This window comes from Papaver somniferum, chromosome 10 (assembly GCF_003573695.1).
Source record: "Papaver somniferum cultivar HN1 chromosome 10, ASM357369v1, whole genome shotgun sequence".
NCBI classification, from domain to species: Eukaryota; Viridiplantae; Streptophyta; class Magnoliopsida; order Ranunculales; family Papaveraceae; genus Papaver; species Papaver somniferum.
Window position 1 is genome coordinate 71,431,272 of NC_039367.1, and position 20,375 is coordinate 71,451,646.

The following is a 20,375-nucleotide window of genomic DNA, read 5'->3' on the forward strand; positions in this document are numbered from 1 at the left end:
GCCCAATGCAAAATTGTTTCCTAGAAATCATGTTATCATGAAATGCTTTCGTCTTTTCCTTATAAATGCGGAGCTTTCAAATGCATCATTGCGAAGCTCCTCTAGCTCTTGGAGTTGTAACTTCCTTTGCTTTCCAGCCCCATCCATCTCCATATTGCATTGCTTAATAGCCCAAAACGCCTTATGCTCAATTTCAACGGGTAAATGACAAGGTTTACCATACACAAGCCTAAAGGGAGACATCCCGATAGGTGTCTTGTATGCGGTTCTATAATCCCACAAAGCATCATTAAGTCGCATGCTCCAATCTTTCCTTGTTGGATTCACCGTCTTCTCTAGAATGGATTTCACCTCCCGGTTAGAAACCTCGGCTTGTCCATTTGTTTGGGGATGATAAGGTGTTGCAATCTTGTGCGACACATTGTACTTCTTCAACAAGGTTTGTAAGATCCTTTTTTTGAAGTGAGAACCCCCATCGCTAATTATGGCTCTTGGAATTCCAAACCTTGCAAAGATATTAGCTTGCACAAAATCTGAAACCACTTTAGAATCATTAGTGGGGTGGCCTTAGCTTCCACCCATTTCGAGACATAATCAACAACAAGTAAGATATAAAAATTCCCATGAGAGTTGACAAAAGGACCCATAAAATCAATACCCCATACATCGAAAACTTCAATAAATTGAATAAAAGTTTGTGGCATTTGATTTCGGGCACCTAGATTGCCTGTTCTTTGGCACCTATCACAAGTTGTACAAAATTATATGCATCTTAAACAAGGTTGGCCAATAGAAACCGCTTTCAAGTACCTTGTGAGCGGTTCTCTTACTCCCAAAATGTCCTCCGCAAGCATAGGAGTGACAAAAAGACAAGATAGAATTAAACTCGGATTCGGGAACGCACCTTCGTAATACTTGGTCACTACCTTGTTTCCATAAGTATGGATCATCCCATATGTATTGGTTCCCTAACTTCTTAAGTTTGTCCCTCTCAGCACGAGACAAGTTCTTTGGGATTTGTTTAGACACCAAGTAGTTCACAATGTCAGCATACCATGGTTCTCCAAAGGCAATTGAGAATAGTTGCTCATCCGGGAAACTTTCACGCAATGGGATAGCTTCCTTGTCCACAGCAAGACGGCTCAAATGATCCGCAACGGTGTTCTCAATTCCTTTCTTGTCCTTGATTTCAATATCAAACTCTTGCAAGAGCAAAATCCATCGTATGAGCCTCGGTTTCGCTTCTTTCTTCATTAGCAAGTACCTAAGTGCTGCATGATCAGAAAAGACAACAACTTTTGTACCAATTAGATAAGAGCGAAACTTTTCCAAAGCAAAAACAATAGCTAATAACTCTTTTTCAGTGGTTGTGTAGTTTTGTTGGGCCTCATTTAACGTTCTAGAAGCATAATAAATAGCATGAGGTATCTTCCCCACACGTTGCCCAAGCACCGCACCAACCGCATAGTCACTTGCATCACACATGAGCTCAAAAGGCTTGCTCCAATCCGGTGGTTTAATGATAGGGGCTGAAATCAAAAGTTCTTTCAAACGATTGAATGCCGCCATACACTTTTCATCAAAGTTAAAAACCACATCTTTTGCAATAAGTTGCAAAGTGGTGATGCTATCTTGGAAAAATCCTTGATAAATCTACGATAAAAACCTGCATGACCAAGAAAAGAGCGTATCTCCCTCACCGTAGTGGGAGGGGTTAAAGGCACGAATTAAGGTCTATTTTAGATTTATCGACTTCCAAGCCTTTAGAAGATATTATATGGCCTAAAACTATGCCATGAGTTACCATGAAATGGCACTTCTCCCAATTTAGCACAAGATTTGTTTCAACACATCGTTCAAGGATTAGTGACAAGTTGTGCAAGCAAAGGTCAAATCACCAAAGACACTAAAGTCATCCATAAACACTTCGATTATGTTTTCAACATATTCTGAGAAATACTTACCATACACCTTTGAAAGGTAGCTGGAGCATTGCACAAGCCAAAAGGCATCCTTCTATAAGCAAAAGTACCGAAAGGACAAGTGAAAGTGGTTTTCTCTTGATCCTCCGCCTATCATAATCTGATTGTAACCTGAATAGCCATCAAGGAAGCAATAATAAGAGTGTCCAGCTAAACGTTCAAGCATTTGATCAATAAAAGGCAATGGAAAATGATCCTTCCTAGTGGTGGCATTCAATTTCCTGTAATCAATACAAACCCTCCAACCGGTTTGCACACGAGTTGGGACAAGTTCGTTCTTATCATTCTCCACCACCGTACACCTGATTTCTTTTTCTTTGTACTACTTGTACCGGGCTCACCCACTTGCTATCGGATATGGGGTAGATAACACCCACGTCCAAAAGCTTTAGTATCTCCTTTTTCACAACTTCCATCATGGGAGGGTTCAAACGACGTTGCGCTCCCTTGTAGGCTTTGCATCGTCCTCCAAACGGATTTTGTGCATACACGGCAGGGCTTATACCCTTGATATCAATTGTCCATCCTATGGCCGTCTTGTACTTCCTTAGCACCCTTAGAAGTTTTTCCTCTGTAATTCACTAAGCTTGTTAGAAACAATCACAGGTAAATCTTCCTTGTCACCCAAGTACAAGTACTTTAGGTGATCGGGAAGAGGTTTCAATTCTAACTTTGGAGATTTAACAATGGAAGGTACAAGCTTTTCATCACTGCATGGTAAAGAAATAAAGAGATATTATGAGTTTCCGGGCATCCTTGTAGTGAATTAAGATCACCAAGGGCTTCCTTGACTTCATTACCACACTCTACACCATTATCCATGGATGTAGTTAAAACGGTTTCCAAAGCATCATCACCATTCAATTCAAACACTTGTTGTGCCAATGTATCCATAACATCAATGGAGAAACAAGAGTGGACATCACTAGGATATCTCATCGTCTCGAAAATGTTGAAACGTATTGTTTCTCCATCAAACTCCATAGTTAGCGTTCCCTTGTCCACATCAATAATGGTTTTCGCCGTTTTCATGAAGGGACGCCCAAGTAGCAATGGAAGAGACGAGTCCGGTGACCCTTCATTCATCTCTAACACGCAAAAGTCAGCTGGAAATACAATTGATTAACCTGCACAAGAACATCCTCAACAATACCCATTGGGTAAAATTAGAGCGATCGGCTAATTGCAATACAATTCCAGCCTTTTTAAGAGGACCTAACTCAAGTGAATTGTACATAGATGCAGGCATAACATTAACGGATGCACCTAAATCCAACATAGCTTTGTTAAATGTGGTGTTACCAATTGTGACTGGAATGTCAAAGCTACCGGGATCCTTACATTTCAGTGGGAGTTTGTGTTGTAAGATTGCCGAAGCATTCTCCCCCACACTTAGCACTTCATTACCTTTGAGCCTTTGCTTATTGGTACACAAGTCCTTCAACACTTTGCATACTTGGGAACTTGCTTGATCGCATCAATGAGTGGTATGTTCACATGATCTTTTTAGAACGTCTAAAATCTCCTTTTCTAGTTCCGCCTTCTTGGAACTTGCAAATCTGCGAGGAAAGGTAAAGGAGGAACATAAGTAGAAACCGGAGTTTTAGAGTTAGGAATAGGTACCTCAGGTTTGGGGAGAATCATCACTCTTCTCCTCCAAAACCGGTTCCTTGGTGTTTCCACCTTGCCCGAATCAGTAACTCGGGTTGCACAAGTTGTGTACCACTTCTCAACGTAATAGCATTGACACCCTCTTTTGGGTTAAGGTTGAGAAGGGAGTTTCCCACTATTTTGTGCCTTCAATTTGTTTATATCAACCGCCATGGAGCCCATTTGTGTCTGCAACTCCTTGATAGCACTCTTAGTTTCTTGTGACTTTCTTAAACATGGTAGAAATGCCTTGCATAAAAGTTTGAAGCTTTGCATCGATATCGGAACCTTGATTTTGCATTGTTGTTTGTGGTTGCTGAAATTGTTGTTGTTGCGGCTGGAATTGTTGTTGTTGTGGTTGAAATCCACCGAACGGTTGAAAGTAGGTTGTTGAACCGCCCTTGCTTGTTTGCATAGCTAAAGTTGGGATCTCTCCATCCCGGATTGTAAGTGTTGGAGTAGGGATCATACCGTCTTTGTTGATTTGGAAAGACCGCACTAGCTTGCTCCAACTCTTCACCATATGAAGGTAAAATAACCGCAGCCATCTTTTCATCATTTGCTCCATGTTATCCATCCTTTGATCACGGTGTGATGATGAATCCGTAACTTCATGCACTCGCCTAACCATTGGTTCACCTCTTGTGTAGAATTGTTGCGAGTTTGCAGCCATGCTTTCAATCAACTCGGTAGCTTGGGCCACCGTCTTGTTCACTAGAGCTCCACCACCCGCTGCATCAAGAAGATATCTATCACTTGTTGGAGACCTTCGTAGAAGTATTGTATTATCATACGTCACTGAATTGGTGGTGTGGACAGCTTGCCACCAATCTCTTGTATCGCTCCCAACATTCATACAAAGATTCTCCTACGTGTTGCTTTATCCCACAAATGTCTTTGCGAATTTGAGTAGCCTTTGACGCAGGAAAATACCTCTCTAGAAAGAGTTTCTTCAACCCGTTCCATGTAGTGACACTTCCGGATGGTAAATAATACAACCATTCCTTAGCATTGTCCGCCAAAGAGAATGGAAAAGCTTTCAACATTGCACCATCCGCATTAGTCTCCGGTGGAGCATGCCATGATATGTTGGAAATCCATGAGATGCTTGTTTGGATCTCATTCGCCATGCCATGAAACTTCGGTAACTCTCTAATCAACCCCGGCTTGATCTCGAAGGTTGAGTTTGTCTCAATACACCACCGTTGTGCATCAAGCCTATGAGAAGCCAAGTCCTTGAGTGTACGATTTGCATCACCCATTGCTTCTTCTTCTTCTTCTTCAACTAGTGGTTCTTCTACAAATGGAACCTCTTGTTCTTCTTCTAGTTGTAATTCTTCTTCCACTTCTAACTCTTGTTCTTCCGTCGTCTTGACTTGGTTGGAGTATTGTGCCTCTTCGAGTAGCTATCCCGCACCTTGGATAGTTCCAATCTTTAGAAGCCAGGGATTAGGTACCTGAAAACAATTCTCGCAAACAAGTGAGAAACAAGACAAGAAAACAAAACAAATATGAAAGCAGAAATGATGATAAGAAACTAAAAACTTAATAACAAGCCGTATGCCTCCCCGGCAGCGGCGCCAAAATTTGATCGCAGTCGATGCGTCAAAAATAATTTCACTTTCTTACTTAACTAAAATAAATGAAATATGTGATAAGAAAGAGTTCGTTCCACAGAGAGGCTTGTTGTTATGCAATTTTCAGATTCTTAAGTAACCAAGGGGGGTTTTTTTACAAAGCAATAAAAATAATGAAAGCAATAAATAATTGAATAATCAATAGAAAAGATATTGGTCACGGATAGTATCATTCACAAACATGTATTTCATCAATGACTGAATTGATATTTTAATTCTCATTTATTAAAAGTCCTAGGATACCTTGATCGCAAGTATATCCCGTTAATTCCCTGATTTCATCACATCCACATTAAAAGATGTATATGTGAATTCTTCCTAGAAAGCAACCTAAAGTGTAAAAGTGCAATTAAGTTTAACTCCCTAAAAGCACTAAGTTCTATGGAATAAGACTAATCAAAGCAACCAAACGTGTAAAAGCACTAATTCGATTTAACTAAGGCTATGATTCATATGTGACTAGTAGGATATATCACTACAAGCACTATTCACATTTATGCTACTTATAATCAGGAATTTATCACTTTTTTCGTATAATAAACCTAATCTAGCATTAGATATGAAGACCAATCTAATTGATTCCGGACTCAATCAAACTAGCACTCAAATCATGCAACAATATTAACAATGAATCATAAATAATAAAGTTGAGAGAAAACTAATCCATTGATTTAAATATCATGCTTGAGAAATCAACTTTTATCCCATAACCAATAATTGTGTTTAGTTACTCATAGCTTTTGAGTTCATCATAATCATAATCAAAAATGAAATGAAGAAGATGAAAAATAAACGAAAGCAAACCCTAATCGCCGCTCTCCAAAACTCCAAGTAAAAAAATACGTGATTTTCAAAGTTGTAGAAAACTTTCCTTTTTGTAGCTTTTCCTCTTTCCAAAACTAGGTCGATCCTCCAAAAGCCCAATACAATGTGGTCCACCAAGTCCATATGTGAAAATACCCATGTAGAAAATATGTCCCAAAAAATGTCAACGGGAAACTGGTAAAATGATCGGAAATTGGCCGAAGATGTTCCCGGAAAAGAGCTCAGGTGACCTGCGAAGTCCACCCGTTCACCAATCAAAGTATCAGTCAAAGCCACTGAGTCAGGGTCTAGTCGACCGAGTTAACTCAGTGTCTGAACTAGATTGAGTCAGTTAGCTAATCAGATGAGTCAGGTCTGGCTCAGTCTGATTCATTTTGGTCTAGGCCATTTTGCACAAGCTGAACTTATGTTGGGTAATGATTGCGCTTCACCCCCAATTACAGCCATGGTGACGCTGCATCATTCCCATTACCTGCATCCTTGAAACTGCATCTTCTCATTCATCTGCAACATCACCCATTCCTTTTGCACCAGTCCTTAACTGCAACATTAGCATCAGCTATTCAACAACATCAGTACCACCAGATTCCCTGCACCTCAATCATACATAACTCCAACATATCAGAACCAACATCAGTCTGCCACCACCTCTGCAATATCACGTCCACCAGGAAGAATACCACCAATTCCATCTAAACTGCAATCTCAATTCTAGCTTCAGCTCAGCCGCAGCTTTAACAACATACAAACTTCCACTCAAGTTCATTCTGCAGCACACAAACTCCTCTTCCAGTTGTTATATTAGCATCTCCATCTCATGAGCAACACACAACACCTGCAGCTCACTCAACACCATACATCAAACCCATTTCTTCAACTGCAATTCAAATCTCATACACCATCTGTAACTGCATATACTTGTCAGTCCATTGCAGTAGTATAACAGCACCACCAACTCTGTCACGGTTGCGTTTTCATTCCACCAGTTCTATTTCCTGCAGCTACCAATAGCTAACTCAGCCAATTCCTTGTTCTTGCGAAAACATTCCCAAAAGCGTGGCTCCAAACTCATATATGCCGCCGTCGACTCGTGCACCCGAGTGGAGAAGATTTTTCTTTCCCCAGTTTTCTTGTTTTAGTTCTGATTCTTTTATAATGAATAGACAATCTATGAGAATTTTTTAGAACACATCCACACCAAAATGTCACACATTATGCATCTCAGGAGAAGTTCTTCTCGGAATCTCTCTTGTTGTTCACCAGAGAAAGCCGCAGAAGTTATCCAATAAACACATGTTACAGAAAATACATAGCCTGTAGGTTTCTGAAAGCATATACTAGACTTGCCATTTTCTGCAGGCACTCCTGCCCTAACAATAGACACTAGTTTGTGTAACAAAATTTATCTGTTGTTCTTTGGGTTATACTTATGGTGCTTACTTCCTCACCCAGAGAAAAATATCTTAGCACTTGCAGCCAGAACTGGCGAAAACTTAGAACAGGCAATTTCAAACCCAAGATGCAACTAATATGGACATATCTCATGAGATGTCCTTCTCAGAACAAGTTAGTTTTGAGCAGAAATCGAAGTGTTTCCAGAAATTTAATACAAAAACAAATTGGAGCGCAAAATGAGCCAATTCTAGGTGATTAAGAATGCATCTTCCTCTTCATCCTCTTGTTTTTCCTCTTCATCCTCTTCTTCTTCCTCTTCACCCTCTACATCTTCATCCTCTTGATTGCCTTGATCTTCATCTACTTGCTCTTCTTCATCATCTTTTTCTTCTTCAACAACACGATCAATTGTATCCATCACTTCTTTATTGACATCTTGGATTACATTACGAGCATTCTCTTGGTTGACTTCCGGTAACGAGCCCCCTCCATGTTTAACATTTTTGTCACCACGGTTTCGGAAATCTAAATGTATTCTACCAGGGGTGGGAGTTTTCAAATCCTCATATAGGTGTGGGTTAGATCTTTTTCCTTTGTTCCTAAAGAACAAAAACCAAAGTATTAGCTAAACAGAATATAATATTGTGTTATCAAATAAAATAGAACTAAAGAATGAAGTTAACACAACATTTGGTGTCAACAGACAAAAGTTCGGTTACCTGGTATAAATTGCGAGGTAATCGAACCAACTATTTAGCTACTACTAGACTAAAGGTCGGTTACCAGATAAAACTTGGGAGGTAACCGAACTACATATTACCAAAGTTCGGTTACCAAAAGAATTTATCGACAAAACTGAACTCAGTTTTTCCTTTGAAACAATGAGTTCGGTTACGAAGGTTTTTATTGCGAGCTCACCGAACTATGTAGTTCGGTTACCAGTTATCATGCTACTTCACCGAACTGTTCCTATTTCTAAAGTTCGGTTACCAAAATCTAGGGTTTTCTAAAATTCTCCTAGTCGAAATGTCTACTGTAACTACCATTTTCAATGGGTTTTGATGATTTCTAATCGATTTCTTCAACAAATAACGAATTAAAAGGAATGGGTATGAAGGAAATTACCCGCGGATTTGCATTTGACTCGAATCAGACTTCTTTTTTCCTGTTGGATGCTTGATTTGGTCTCTCAACTTTGCTTCAAGTTGTTTATCAATTTGAAATTGATTTGGGATATTCGCTATATGTGCGAGTCCCGGACTCGATCCTGGAAGTCTTGGAGTTTGCTTGGTACGCATTGTTTATAAACGATTGATTAATCGACGATGAAATTTTTTCGAATCGACGATTAACGGCGATGTCTACGAAGAAGGAGAGAAGAGGAAGAAGAAGAAGAAGAAGGAGGAGGAACAGGGAGCAGTTTATGAAACTGATTTTAATCAGTTGGGTTTATTTAGGGTTTTAATTAGTGGGTTATTAGGATTAGTTATAATCTTAATTAGGGTGAGGGCAGATTAGTCTTCTCTAATATTTTAGGACACCCCTTAAAATGTAGGTTGGATGTTCCTATCACTTAGTAGTCCCCCTCCATTTTTGAGTAGTGCCCAAAAAATCGTTCTAGATTTTCTGCCATAGGGATTGCCAGCCCTATCTACATCTGTGAAACCTTTAGGACCAGCAACACCCTTGGTAAACAGCAGCCCATTACTGGATCAAAAATATAAATGAATATGCCATTACCAGTTGTGCCTTTGACATGTCTGAGAGCCCGTTAGCTGCACTGAAATGAGAACTGGTAGGAGCTTGTATATATTGACATATATGATTTACTGCAAACTGATTTCTGGTCTTGTCCAAGTAAAGTATTGTAAAGAGCCAACAAGAGACCTATTTTCAGTGGGATTTGGCAATAACTGACCATCTGTAGCAGACAACTTAAAGTTAGTTGGACAAGGTGAACTGCAAGGCTTGATACCAACTAAATTGGTCTTCTGAAGAATATCTAACACATACACTTAGTGAGGAAAAAAGACCTTTGAACTCCTCTGCACTTCCAATCCCAGAAAGAAATGAACATTACCAAGATTTTGATAGGAAAGTATGAGATTCTAGCTGAGTTTATGATGGATTATGAATTGATGGCAACAAGTGAAGAGGCAGGATGGTGGAGAAACCTACTGTCAGACATCCCTATATGCCATAACAATTCCACCCAATGCCATGGTAGGCCTCACAGATGATCTAAGGAAGAAATGATAGAGGAACTAAATAAGAGTACAGTCTCAAGAAGAGGTGTTTTGGTTACTGTAATCAATACATATGCAGGTATAACATGAATAGATAACAGAAGTTGCAAACAACTCAGTATATTTCATCGAACACCATAGAAAAGGATAGTCAGTTAACGCAAAAGTATCCTACAACTGTAACATTTAGATGAGCAGTTGGATTACAACATAAAATTGCAGAAAAAACTTTAAAATACCAGAGCTCTCTACTTCTTCTTCCCAGCTTTTCCTTCCTTTCTTCTAACGATCTCGTCAGCATATTTAACTCCCTTACCTTTATATGGTTCTGGGGGTCTCCACTTCCTAATTGAAGCAGCAAACTGACCAATTGCACACTTGTCATAGCCACTGACGGTTATTCTGGTGTTCTCTTCAACCTTTACTTGAATTCCATCCGGAATTGGCATTTTAACTGGGTGTGAAAACCCAAGATTTAATACCAATTCGTTACCTTCCAACAGAGCTCGATATCCAACCCCAACAAGTTGAAGTTTCTTGTCGAACCCTTTAGAGACACCAACGACCATGTTGTCAGTAAGAGTCCTGCACCAAACCACGAAACAAAGCTAAGCAGATATTCAAGTTTCTTTTCATAAGGATGATTCCTTCTATGATTTATTGTAGGTTTGTTTAAAGTTCTACTCCTACACATAAGTACCAGGGACTCATTTATGTGAAGTTTAAGTTCCTTTTACAGAACTCCTTTATCATGTAGCGTTCCAGAGGTAAACAAATGGAGAAACTTTCAAGCAAAAAAGGTTGCAGAACTGAAACAAGAGGCAACCATTAATTATCAAAAACAACAACAACAACAGATTTGCAATATAAGAATATTCTGTGATGCAGATTAAAGAAACCTAGGAAAAATCAGTTTACCTGAATAACCCATGCATCTGGTTAGCTCTTCTAGTATCCATTGCCTTAGTCACCTTTAACACACTGTCTTGTCTCTCAACTTTGACCTCACGTGGGTAAGTCCTAGACAGCTCCCCAAGAGGACCCTTAACTTTCAAGTCCTGTCCTTCCAGCAAGATTGTCACATTTGATGGTACTTCAATTGGATTTTTCCCTATTCTCGATTCCTTACACTCAATCGCTTTTCTTAGAAAGCCTATTCGAGTCGTGGGAGTGCTGCACACATGCATTCCGCTCGTCTCACCAAGAAATACTGATCTAAAATTGCTGAAAGAAGAGAGAATTCTTTCAATAACCCCGACCAACTAAAGTGATAAAACATAACCTATCTACATCTAAAACAAGCAGATAGGATAGGGTATTTACTTTACATTTCCACTCAGACTCAATACAGAACACATCCCAGGCAATTGGTACGAAAGCATTAAAATTAACAATCAACAAACTCTAAAGCTCAAGAGAGAAATCAATAGAACATTTCAAATTAACCAGAAGTTTCATTTATCATAAGCATTCTCTTGAAAGTCTTATGTTTACACCCAAATTCAACACATAAAATAAACAACTAAAACCATCTAAACAAGACATAAGCAGAAGCTCATATAAACTCAGTTCAAAAGCTTTCTTCAATTGCCAACTTTATAGCATCTTCACCCAACATAAACTAGTTCAACGCAACCAAAATAAGTTAAATTTACTGAACATTATGATGAATGCACATTCTATCAGCTCAAGAAATTCCAAGTTTTCTAAAAAACAAGATGAAGGACAAAACCCTAGAATCAAATCTGAAAATGTAGTAGAAAAAAGGGTTGAAAAATGACTTACCATGTCTGGAAAGAACCAGTGAGGGATGAAGCCATGGTTTCCCTTCTCTATCTACCAGAGTGCCTCTACTTGTGTTGTGTAATGGCATCCCTTTTATCTTCCGTTTACATTATCCACATCGAGTCCAATTTTAATTACAATAATACCCTAAACTTTTATACACCTTCTTTACACCTCTTCTATATCTGAACCGTACATTTATTCACCTCTGATGTTAGGCTTATATGGACGGCTATTATTAAAATGCTATGAAGGGTGCGCAGATTAAGTGATTTGAACTACCGGCGCAAAACAGAACAAATTAGCTCTTGTTTTTGTTTCTTCTCCTTTGTTCCATTTTTTCTAGGTCTGGAAGAACATGGCAACAGAGGAGTTGCAGAAAGGGGAAAGTGGAGGAGGAGGAAGAGGAGAAGAGAAGATGATGGAGAACTCGATCTCAATGTTAAAACTTTCACCAGAAGAGGAAAGATTAGTTATTAGAGATAGTGTTTTCGCTGCTGAATCTCAGTGCAAAGAAGGAGATACTTTTTATCTCATCACTCAAAGGTTTTTCTTTTTTTCTTTTTTTCTTTTTTCAAATTTTTTTCCTTTCTTTTTTCTTTGAAGTTTTATAATTTTTCATTCAAGATATTATAGTGGTCAGAAGGATTTTGAGAAATTAAAACTACTGTGATTTAGTTTTAGACACAAGATCTTGATGCATGCATAGATTTGCTTATGTTTTTCACGAAAAGGATAAGCTTTATTTACATTCATGTTTTAATGCAAATACAGCAATTGAAATGCCCTGGTAGAATGTATTAAAGATGATATGTGAAGGAAATGGAGAAGTAGGTGGACTAGGATTTAAAGGTTGAAGTAGTTGTAGAGTAGGGAAAAACATCTTCTTTTCGCTCATAAATTACATGTCAAACTTAATTGCAATGCCCATGAGATTTCTAGGTCTTTCTCTGTAGCATTCTTTGGCTTTACTGTTGTCACTTCTCTCCTGCAAGATTTTCTTTTATGAATCCCGTCAGCTCGAGGTTCACTAGATTGGGTCACATTACAACATGGATCAACTGTTGGTCTCATTTATGTTATGCAGGAACTAGCACTACAGGTTATTGGGGTTTTAAATCCAGGCCCCTTTTGTGGGTAGCTAATTTCTTTTTTGTTCAGTTTTTTCATGTACATTTTTGGTACAAATTACTAATTGAACTGTTCTGCTCGATTGTTACTGATAGATGGTGGCAACGCTGGCTTCAATATGTGAACCAAGGCATGGCAACTACCACAAATGACGGTGCTTTACATAGTTCTGAGTTTTCTGAATTGGCTTGTTCAACTGCTCAGAAAAGGCCCTCTGCCATTGACAATTCCGATTTAATAAATGATGCAACATCGGAGGACTCCAGTATTGGGATAGAGCTTCTTGATACGTTGGTGGAGGGGCGCGATTATGTATTGCTTCCAGAAGACGTGTGGAAACAATTGTTTATGTGGTAAGTAGAGTGAAATTTTGAAAATTACATGCTAATTATAATGCAACTCATGGCTTGCCCTCCTCTCTGATGGTTATCGAATCGATTCCACTTTTTATCATGTTTGTTGGTTTCCTATTTTTGAGGTTGCTATGGTAGTTGGTAGATGAATGCAACATCTGCCGTTTCTCTTCGTTTTACATTTTTCTCCGAGTTACCTTGTTGGGTTCCATAGTAGGGATCTGCGATATATGAAGTTTTCTGAAAAATATATCTTGATATCGGCATTCTATTACCTTTCTGATATACATTATTAATTTGAAGGTTGGTAAATATGGTTTAACTTTTAGTGGTTCGAGATGACAAATGTTTGGTTTTGGTTTGTTTGTGCTATCTTATTGTAATACTGATACTCGTGGAGTTATAAACTTGTTCAATTAGACTGTTCTGGTATCCTAACCTTTGCAAACGTTTTAGAGGATTTTAACTGCTCAAGTTAAAGAGCAGACTGCCAGATAGTATATTTGTCCCCCCAAATAGTTTCATTTGATTATTGACAGATGTGAATCTCTTGTGTCAGGTATGGTGGAGGGCCAGTATTGCCACGTAAAGTGATAAATTCAGGTTTGTCTCAGACCGAGCTTGGCCAGTTGACTGTAGAGGTCTATCTTCTGCGTCTCCAGCTTATTTATATGCCAAAAAGAGAACGCTCTATCATTAGGATAAGCAAAAAGGTATCGTTAAAACATCCAACAGGCTGCACTTTGTATCTAATAAAGTAGCTATATTATCCTTATTGATATTTTTACTTCTAAAAAATCAGAATTTTAGGATGATGTTTTACCATTTGGTCAGGAAACAATTCGGGAACTCCACCGAAGGGCTTGTGAGGCTTTCAATCTTGATATGGAGCAAGTAAGTCCTCAGGGATTCATAGTTTCCTATATCTTCTTCATATCACAGTTCAATAAAATGCTTATATTCATTTTGTTTGAGGCTGCAGATTTCAATTTGGGATTACTACGGCCATCGGAAACACGACCTGATGAATAACATGGATAAAACTTTAGATGATGCCAACATACAGATGGGCCAGGATGTATGTCCTTACTCTCTGAACGTTTCTTATTGTATATAGTTTCAGGGACATTATGTGATTCAACTTGCCCTGCATTGGGACCATGGGATTTGCACGCTGTAATTTTGATTTGTCTTTTGTTAGCGCCTCGAATCACTTTCCCTTTAGTAGTTCTAATTAGTAGATAGTAGAGAAACTTAATGCCTAAAGTTTAGATCAATAGCTAATTTATGACCTAATATATGTCTTATGTCTTCTCATGTAGCCTCTCTCTCTCTTTCCAACTTTTGCTTAGGTTGGTGTATCTTGAACTTGTCAAATCCAATACATATTGTAAAATATGAGCAATTATTGCATGTGGAGAATCAGCAGCAACCCATAAAACTTGTAATTGTGATGATCTACATACCTTTTTCACATTGCCTTGAGCTTTATTTCTGTTGCTTGTATACCATGCTTAGTGTAGATGTCAGTAGTCTAGCATATCTCCAGATACCATTGATGTAGGGAGTGACCCATAATACGTGGCATATGTCTTTATCTTGTGTTGTTACCAAGTATCAAATTCATATATTTTATGCACACGGTTACTTAACTAGTTAATTGGTTCTGGAATCAAAATTGGCTATTGTATATGTGTTTAAAGCAAGATTTTGGTTCCACTGGCCTCTCTCTCTCTCTCTCTCTCTCTCTCTCTCTCTTACATATGTATCATGGTCACATCTGATTCGCTTTCCTGTATGAGCAGATATTAGTGGAGCTTCTCGGAAATGAGAGTGATACATTTGGTGGTTGCCTGAGTTCTCTGCAAGAAAATGGATCAACGTCTGCCCTTATTGAACCTAGCAAATCAAGCATGTCCATTGCTGGGGGTCTGTCAGCAAGCAGAGGTGTTTTCCGTGGTTGCAGTACAGAGTTTTCTCAGAATCACTATGGGGCTTCCCAAGTTGGAGAAGTGGATAATTCTAATGGAATTTGTGGTGTTGTTACAAGAGGAGCAGCTGGAGGCTTGACTGGATTACTTAATCTTGGAAACACTTGCTTTATGAACAGCGCAATACAGTGCCTTGTGCATACACCTGAGTTTGCTAGATATTTTCGAGATGATTATCATCCAGATATAAACAAAAATAATCCTCTGGGGATGGTTGTAAGTACCTGATATGTGATTTACTCGTAGTGACTTTAGTTTCTCCTTTTTTTTTCCCACGAAATTTCTTTTTAGACAAATCAAAGATGTGTCAGTGGCAGTGTCGATCTGTTGGTGAACTGAAGTTAGATTACTTTGTGAGACCAGCCCTAAAAAAGCTTACTTTAGTCTCATAAGTTTTATTTACGGTTTCGTATCACTGTTTTGAAGTTTTAGTGTCATTTATTGAGTGAGCATGTTAGTTCTGTAGGGTGAACTAGCTTTGGCATTTGGTGAGCTGCTCCGGAAACTGTGGGCCCCAGGACGCACACCTATTTCTCCTCGTCCATTTAAATCCAAACTTGCTCGATTTGCACCCCAATTCAGTGGATATAATCAGCATGATTCACAGGTTTAGTAATTTTCGTATGCTGAAACTTTTTTTTTTTTACCTGTACACAATAGCATATATTTTATCAATCTATTTTCTTCAGGAGCTTTTGGCCTTTTTGTTAGATGGGCTTCATGAAGATCTAAATCGTGTAAAGCATAAACCTTACATAAAGTCTAAAGATGCAGATGGTCGACTGGATGAAGAAGTTGCTGATGAGTACTGGGCAAATCACATTGCTCGTAATGACTCCATAATAGTTGATGTTTGCCAGGTAAATAAATCTGAATTGCTTTACAAAAGCTGTTGTTTCTCTTTAATCTGAATTCCTTGGAGGTGATACTATTATTGTATACAAAATTAGTCTTCAGTTTTGGCTTTGTGTAGTAGTTTTACTAAAACTACTCTTCGTTCTTGCCAAAAGTCTAAACCATCCTTAGGCAAATATTGTATTTGTGTGGTATATATAATATACTGTAAAAGCCTTTCAGCATTCAACACCAACAGAATATTCTTGTGCTTCTCTCACATAGCACATGAGAGTATTTTCTTTATTGACAAGCACAAAAGAGCCATTACCTTTTCCATCTAAGTTCTATCCTAATCCTACATAACATTTCCCTATGTTTCCTCTGTGTGTGTTCTTGTAGTGGTAAGGACTGTTAATAACTTAATAGCATAGACAAATTTTGTTTTTTATTTATTTTCTATGGTATTGGCTTCCAATTGCTGTTAATTTTTTTATCTGAGTAATCCAAATTTGACAGGGCCAATACAAATCAACTTTGATTTGCCCCATATGTGCCAAAGTTTCTGTAACCTTTGATCCATTTATGTACCTCTCGTTGCCGCTGCAACCTACCAACCATCGGTCGATGACAGTTATGGTTTTCAATAGCGATGGTACTGCACATCCAGAACCATGCACTGTGACTGTTCCAAAGCAGGGTCGGTGCAGGGATTTGATCCAAGCTATCAGCAACGCTTGTTCCATAAAAAATGGCGAGAGGCTTCTGCTTGCAGAGGTCAGTAAGAGTTAAGAGGCATTAACTGTTTTAATAGGTAATAAATTGGTGATTCATCCGTTTCACTTCTTGTGCATGCTTCTTCAGATACGTGGCCACCAGGTTCATCGGTTTCTTGAAGATCCTTTAATATTGTTATCCACCATTAAAGACGATGACCATCTTGCTGCGTACAAGATACAGAAATTAGTTAAGGACACTTTGTATCTTCAACTGATACATCGACGTGAAGAGCGGTATGTATATTTAACATTAGGAAATGCTCTTAATCTCCGTAGTAAATGGCATGTTTTAATCTAGAGATCTAGAACCGAAGTTATTGCTTCTCAATCTTAAAGGTCTTAGTAGTGCCATCCTCAAATTGAAGTATCTGACTGACATTCCCATGGTTTCGAATTTTGATCCTGATCCACATAAGTCTCTTGTTTTGTCACCAGAAGCATTGCATTGATGAAAAGTTTGAGCTATTTGACTTGTAAAAGTTAGACATCGACCAGAATGTACTCCTAATTGATCTTTTAGCAATCTTTCCTGGAATTGCTTCAACTGCCTTTTTCATATTTAGTGTTTAGTTTTTCCTCTGTATACTGGGAGTGAGTAACAGATTAGTCAGTTTCAATTTTTAGGCTTTTAGAGTTTTAGTTATTATAAGAGAACAGTAGTTCCTCACCCATAGTTTGTCCAATTGAAACTTCTAAAATCCAAAATCATGGTCAACTGTTTAAACATTCTAAATCTGTTTGATATATGTTTCAGGGAGTCCAGCAGTGCCAAAAGCGCAATGATCTCGAAGCCTTTTGGCATACCACTTGTCTCACCAATCTCACGTGACCGTCGTGTCACGGGAGCTGATATACAAGACATAATTTGCAAAATGCTCTCTCCACTAGAAAGAGTTGGGACTCTTACTCCTCGTCTTGCTAATAATACAAGTGTCTCAGAGTCAGAGGCAGCATCAGACCCTTCTGAAGATGCAACTGCAAGTGGAACAGGTACAAAATCTGCTGCATCAGACTCCATGGATGAAGATCCAAGTGACTCGAAAATAGCGGGCACATTGGAACTGCCTCTGCAATTGGTGACGGAAAAGAATGAAAGGATTGATCTCTCCAAGGAGAAGGAGAACACTATCAGTCTATCTTCATCATCTGCATCAATTTGTGTGTTTCTTGATTGGTCAGATAAGCTTTTGGAGAAGTATGAGACACAGTATCTTGCAAATTCACCTGAAGTGTTTAAGTATGTACCAGCAACTAAGAAAGCTCGTACTGAACCACTTTCCTTATATACCTGCTTAGAAGCTTTCTTGCGGGAAGAGCCACTTGTGCCTGAAGACATGTGGTAAGCTCATTCACCTATTTGAGCATACTTTGCCATTGACATGTGTTGCTGACCCTGGAATACTGGTAGTCACCAAATGTTAGGGGTCAAATACCCTTGGAAACCCTATTCAGTGAATCAATATGGTACCTCAACAGTGCCTGTTCTGGCTCCATGGGAAAGATCCCATTCACACCCTTGTAACATGGGTGAACATCATTGCTTTAGATGGGAAGCTTCAAGCAGAATAATTAAGTATTCGAATCCCTTAGGGTGCTAGGGTTTCTTGATGTTCAGTTGGTCCATACCTTTGGATGGTCTTGGCTAAAGTGTGTCTACTGGCAGTATTGTGCATCTTTTAAGTCTATTTATAGTTCTGTATAATCAGATCCTGATATTCTTTTCTCTGTGAAGGTATTGCCCACAATGTAAAGAGAGGCGTCAAGCGAGTAAAAAGCTCGATCTATGGAGACTTCCTGAAGTGCTTGTCATTCACTTGAAGAGGTTCTCTTATAGCAGGTCAATGAAGCATAAGTTGGAAACATTTGTCAACTTTCCAATTCATGACTTTGACTTGACAAACTATGTTGCCCATAAGAGTAGTTCTAAGCGTCAACTCTATGAGCTATATGCATTGAGCAATCACTACGGTGGAATGGGAAGTGGGCACTACACAGCGCATATCAAGGTGAGTGCACGCCCTAAAACATCTTTGACCACATTTGAATTCTTTATTTGATTACATCAGGCATATTTTGCAGTGGCAACTTAGGTGCTCTGGTTGAATGAGCTTAGGGCTTCTGGACCAACTGGTTTGGTCACTATCTTCTAGAGTGGTTGTAGGAAAGAGCCTTATAGGATAGCTGTTGTAATAAATGAAGGATTAATTTCAGTTACTGCAGAAAATTTTTGGACCATCCAAAAGCTGGTGCTTAATCTAGGATAATTTTTTTGCAACTTCTGGCTAATAGCTCATCCCCCTTTAAGCTAACTGACGTGGGCCAAAACCCAGCAGCTTTATGGTCCATATGCTGTACTTCTTATTGGATATGAGAAGTTATCTTGTTTACTGCCTGAAGTGGCAGAGTATCCAGTACGCTTTATCTGGAGTGCTGCTATTTTTTCATTTGTTATTTCATGTTTTACCCTCTTGTAATGTGAGTGAAAAAACTGTGGCCACAATGGTGGAATGGTGAGTGAGTCTGCGTTTTACACAAGGAGTACTTTAGTCTCCATCTTGTGTGAGATGATCCCGCACTGGATCAGATGCCCATGCGCCATTAGTTGTATATGTTTTAGATTTGAGTTTTTATCAATTTGAATACATGTGATTGATGCAATTCTTATCTAGATGCAGCTTCTGGATGAAAATCGGTGGTATAGCTTTGATGACAGCCATATTTCCCCGATTAATGAGGAAGATGTGAAGTCAGCTGCTGCTTACGTGCTTTTCTACCGCAGAGTGAAGGGTGAAGATGTCACTGTAAGCAACGGAGAGCATTCTTATGTAGGACACAACAATATTTTGACTCAGAAGTAGATTAGTATTCTAGGCAGTTGTAGGGAAATATAAGAGGGTGAAACCATTGTTGCTGTATATAAATTATCCCAGATAAAACAGAGGTTTGTCCTAGCAGAAGAATTTCATCTCTATTGTATTTTGATACGCTGTGAGATTTATTATTATTTTCCTTCTTTTGGAAAGTATGAAGCCTGCAAGTAAATGAATTCTGCAGTACAGGACTTGTAGCATTCAAATATTTATTGAGCATCAGATAACTTTTTTTTTTTTTTTTTTTAAATGAGCATCAGTTTACATCATTCACTGACTAACCATGCTATTTCTCTTCTATTATTCTATATATATTAGGTTTATTTGTATGCCATGTGTTTTCTTTTTCCTCCTTATCCTTTTACTATGTGTAAAATCTATGTGTGCTTGCTTTCTGAGAGCAACTCCAATGGAGTATGGGTTTCTAAAAAACAAACTCTCTAACAGTGTTTTTTTTAGAGAAAAATAAGCCTCCAAATGCTGAATGGATAAAGTAAAATATGGATTAGTATGAATTTTGAGTATCTATTTTGGGGTTTTCCAAATTTTGTGAAAATATTATTATTTCCGCTTAACATACATATCCAGACCCCGCCAGAGATGTTTAAATTTGTCTTTATGTTTTGGTGGCCAACTCTGCAACTATGATACATGCCCAAAATCAAGATGTTTAAATTTGTCCTTATGTTTAGATGGCCAATACTCTGCAACTAAGATACATACCCAAAACTATTGGAGATGCTCTAATAGTTGTATATGGATTACGTTCAATTTATCGTACCATTACGTGAAATTTGGATAAGAACTTTTTATTTCTTTATTTCGGAAAAGAATCCAGTCCGGTGATTCTCATGCTCCCTCCTATAGGGGATGTAAGGGTTCGAACAAACTTTTTTT

General features: G+C 38.5%; 3 protein-coding genes across 4 annotated transcripts; 1 reads left to right on the forward strand and 2 right to left on the reverse strand.

Annotated features, from left to right (window-relative positions):
* Positions 1–7,736: 7,736 nt before the first annotated feature.
* LOC113315770 (glutamic acid-rich protein-like) lies at positions 7,737–8,787 on the reverse strand. The gene is made up of 2 exons (XM_026564028.1): positions 8,615–8,787; positions 7,737–8,088 (listed from the first exon to the last, which is right to left on the reverse strand). The coding sequence occupies exons 1-2, from the start codon at positions 8,785–8,787 to the stop codon at positions 7,737–7,739; spliced, it is 525 nt and encodes a 174-aa protein (XP_026419813.1).
* Positions 8,788–9,790: 1,003 nt separating this feature from the next.
* Positions 9,791–11,614, reverse strand: LOC113319581 (50S ribosomal protein L6, chloroplastic-like). The gene is made up of 3 exons (XM_026567834.1): positions 11,521–11,614; positions 10,654–10,959; positions 9,791–10,320 (listed from the first exon to the last, which is right to left on the reverse strand). Exons 1-3 carry the CDS (start codon positions 11,553–11,555, stop codon positions 9,984–9,986), a joined length of 678 nt encoding a protein of 225 aa, XP_026423619.1. The 5' UTR covers positions 11,556–11,614; the 3' UTR covers positions 9,791–9,983.
* A 219-nt stretch (positions 11,615–11,833) lies between these two features.
* Positions 11,834–19,720, forward strand: LOC113317951 (ubiquitin carboxyl-terminal hydrolase 5-like). 2 transcript variants are annotated; one of them, XM_026566061.1, is made up of 13 exons: positions 11,834–12,066; positions 12,747–13,004; positions 13,564–13,717; positions 13,839–13,898; positions 13,987–14,082; positions 14,810–15,211; positions 15,462–15,602; positions 15,685–15,855; positions 16,349–16,606; positions 16,694–16,842; positions 17,363–17,947; positions 18,341–18,614; positions 19,278–19,720. In XM_026566061.1, the coding sequence occupies exons 1-13, from the start codon at positions 11,879–11,881 to the stop codon at positions 19,464–19,466; spliced, it is 2,925 nt and encodes a 974-aa protein (XP_026421846.1). In that variant the 5' UTR covers positions 11,834–11,878; the 3' UTR covers positions 19,467–19,720. The 2 variants fall into 2 exon arrangements, with proteins under 2 accessions (XP_026421846.1, XP_026421847.1); XM_026566062.1 differs by having other exon boundaries at positions 19,284–19,720.
* Positions 19,721–20,375: the final 655 nt, after the last annotated feature.

Coding starts and splice junctions, on each gene's coding strand:
- LOC113317951 (XM_026566061.1), top strand. CDS start 11,879: ATGGCAACAGAGGAGTTGCAGAAAGGGGAAAGTGGAGGAGGAGGAAGA. Junction 13,005..13,563: donor TGGAAACAATTGTTTATGTG/GTAAGTAGAGTG, acceptor CTCTTGTGTCAG/GTATGGTGGAGGGCCAGTAT. Junction 14,083..14,809: donor ACATACAGATGGGCCAGGAT/GTATGTCCTTAC, acceptor CTGTATGAGCAG/ATATTAGTGGAGCTTCTCGG.
- LOC113319581 (XM_026567834.1), bottom strand. CDS start 11,555: ATGGCTTCATCCCTCACTGGTTCTTTCCAGACATG. Junction 10,960..11,520: donor ACTGGTTCTTTCCAGACATG/GTAAGTCATTTT, acceptor CTCTTCTTTCAG/CAATTTTAGATCAGTATTTC. Junction 10,321..10,653: donor CAGATGCATGGGTTATTCAG/GTAAACTGATTT, acceptor GGTTTGGTGCAG/GACTCTTACTGACAACATGG.
- LOC113315770 (XM_026564028.1), bottom strand. CDS start 8,787: ATGCGTACCAAGCAAACTCCAAGACTTCCAGGATCGAGTCCGGGACTC. Junction 8,089..8,614: donor AGTCAAATGCAAATCCGCGG/GTAATTTCCTTC, acceptor TTTGTTCTTTAG/GAACAAAGGAAAAAGATCTA.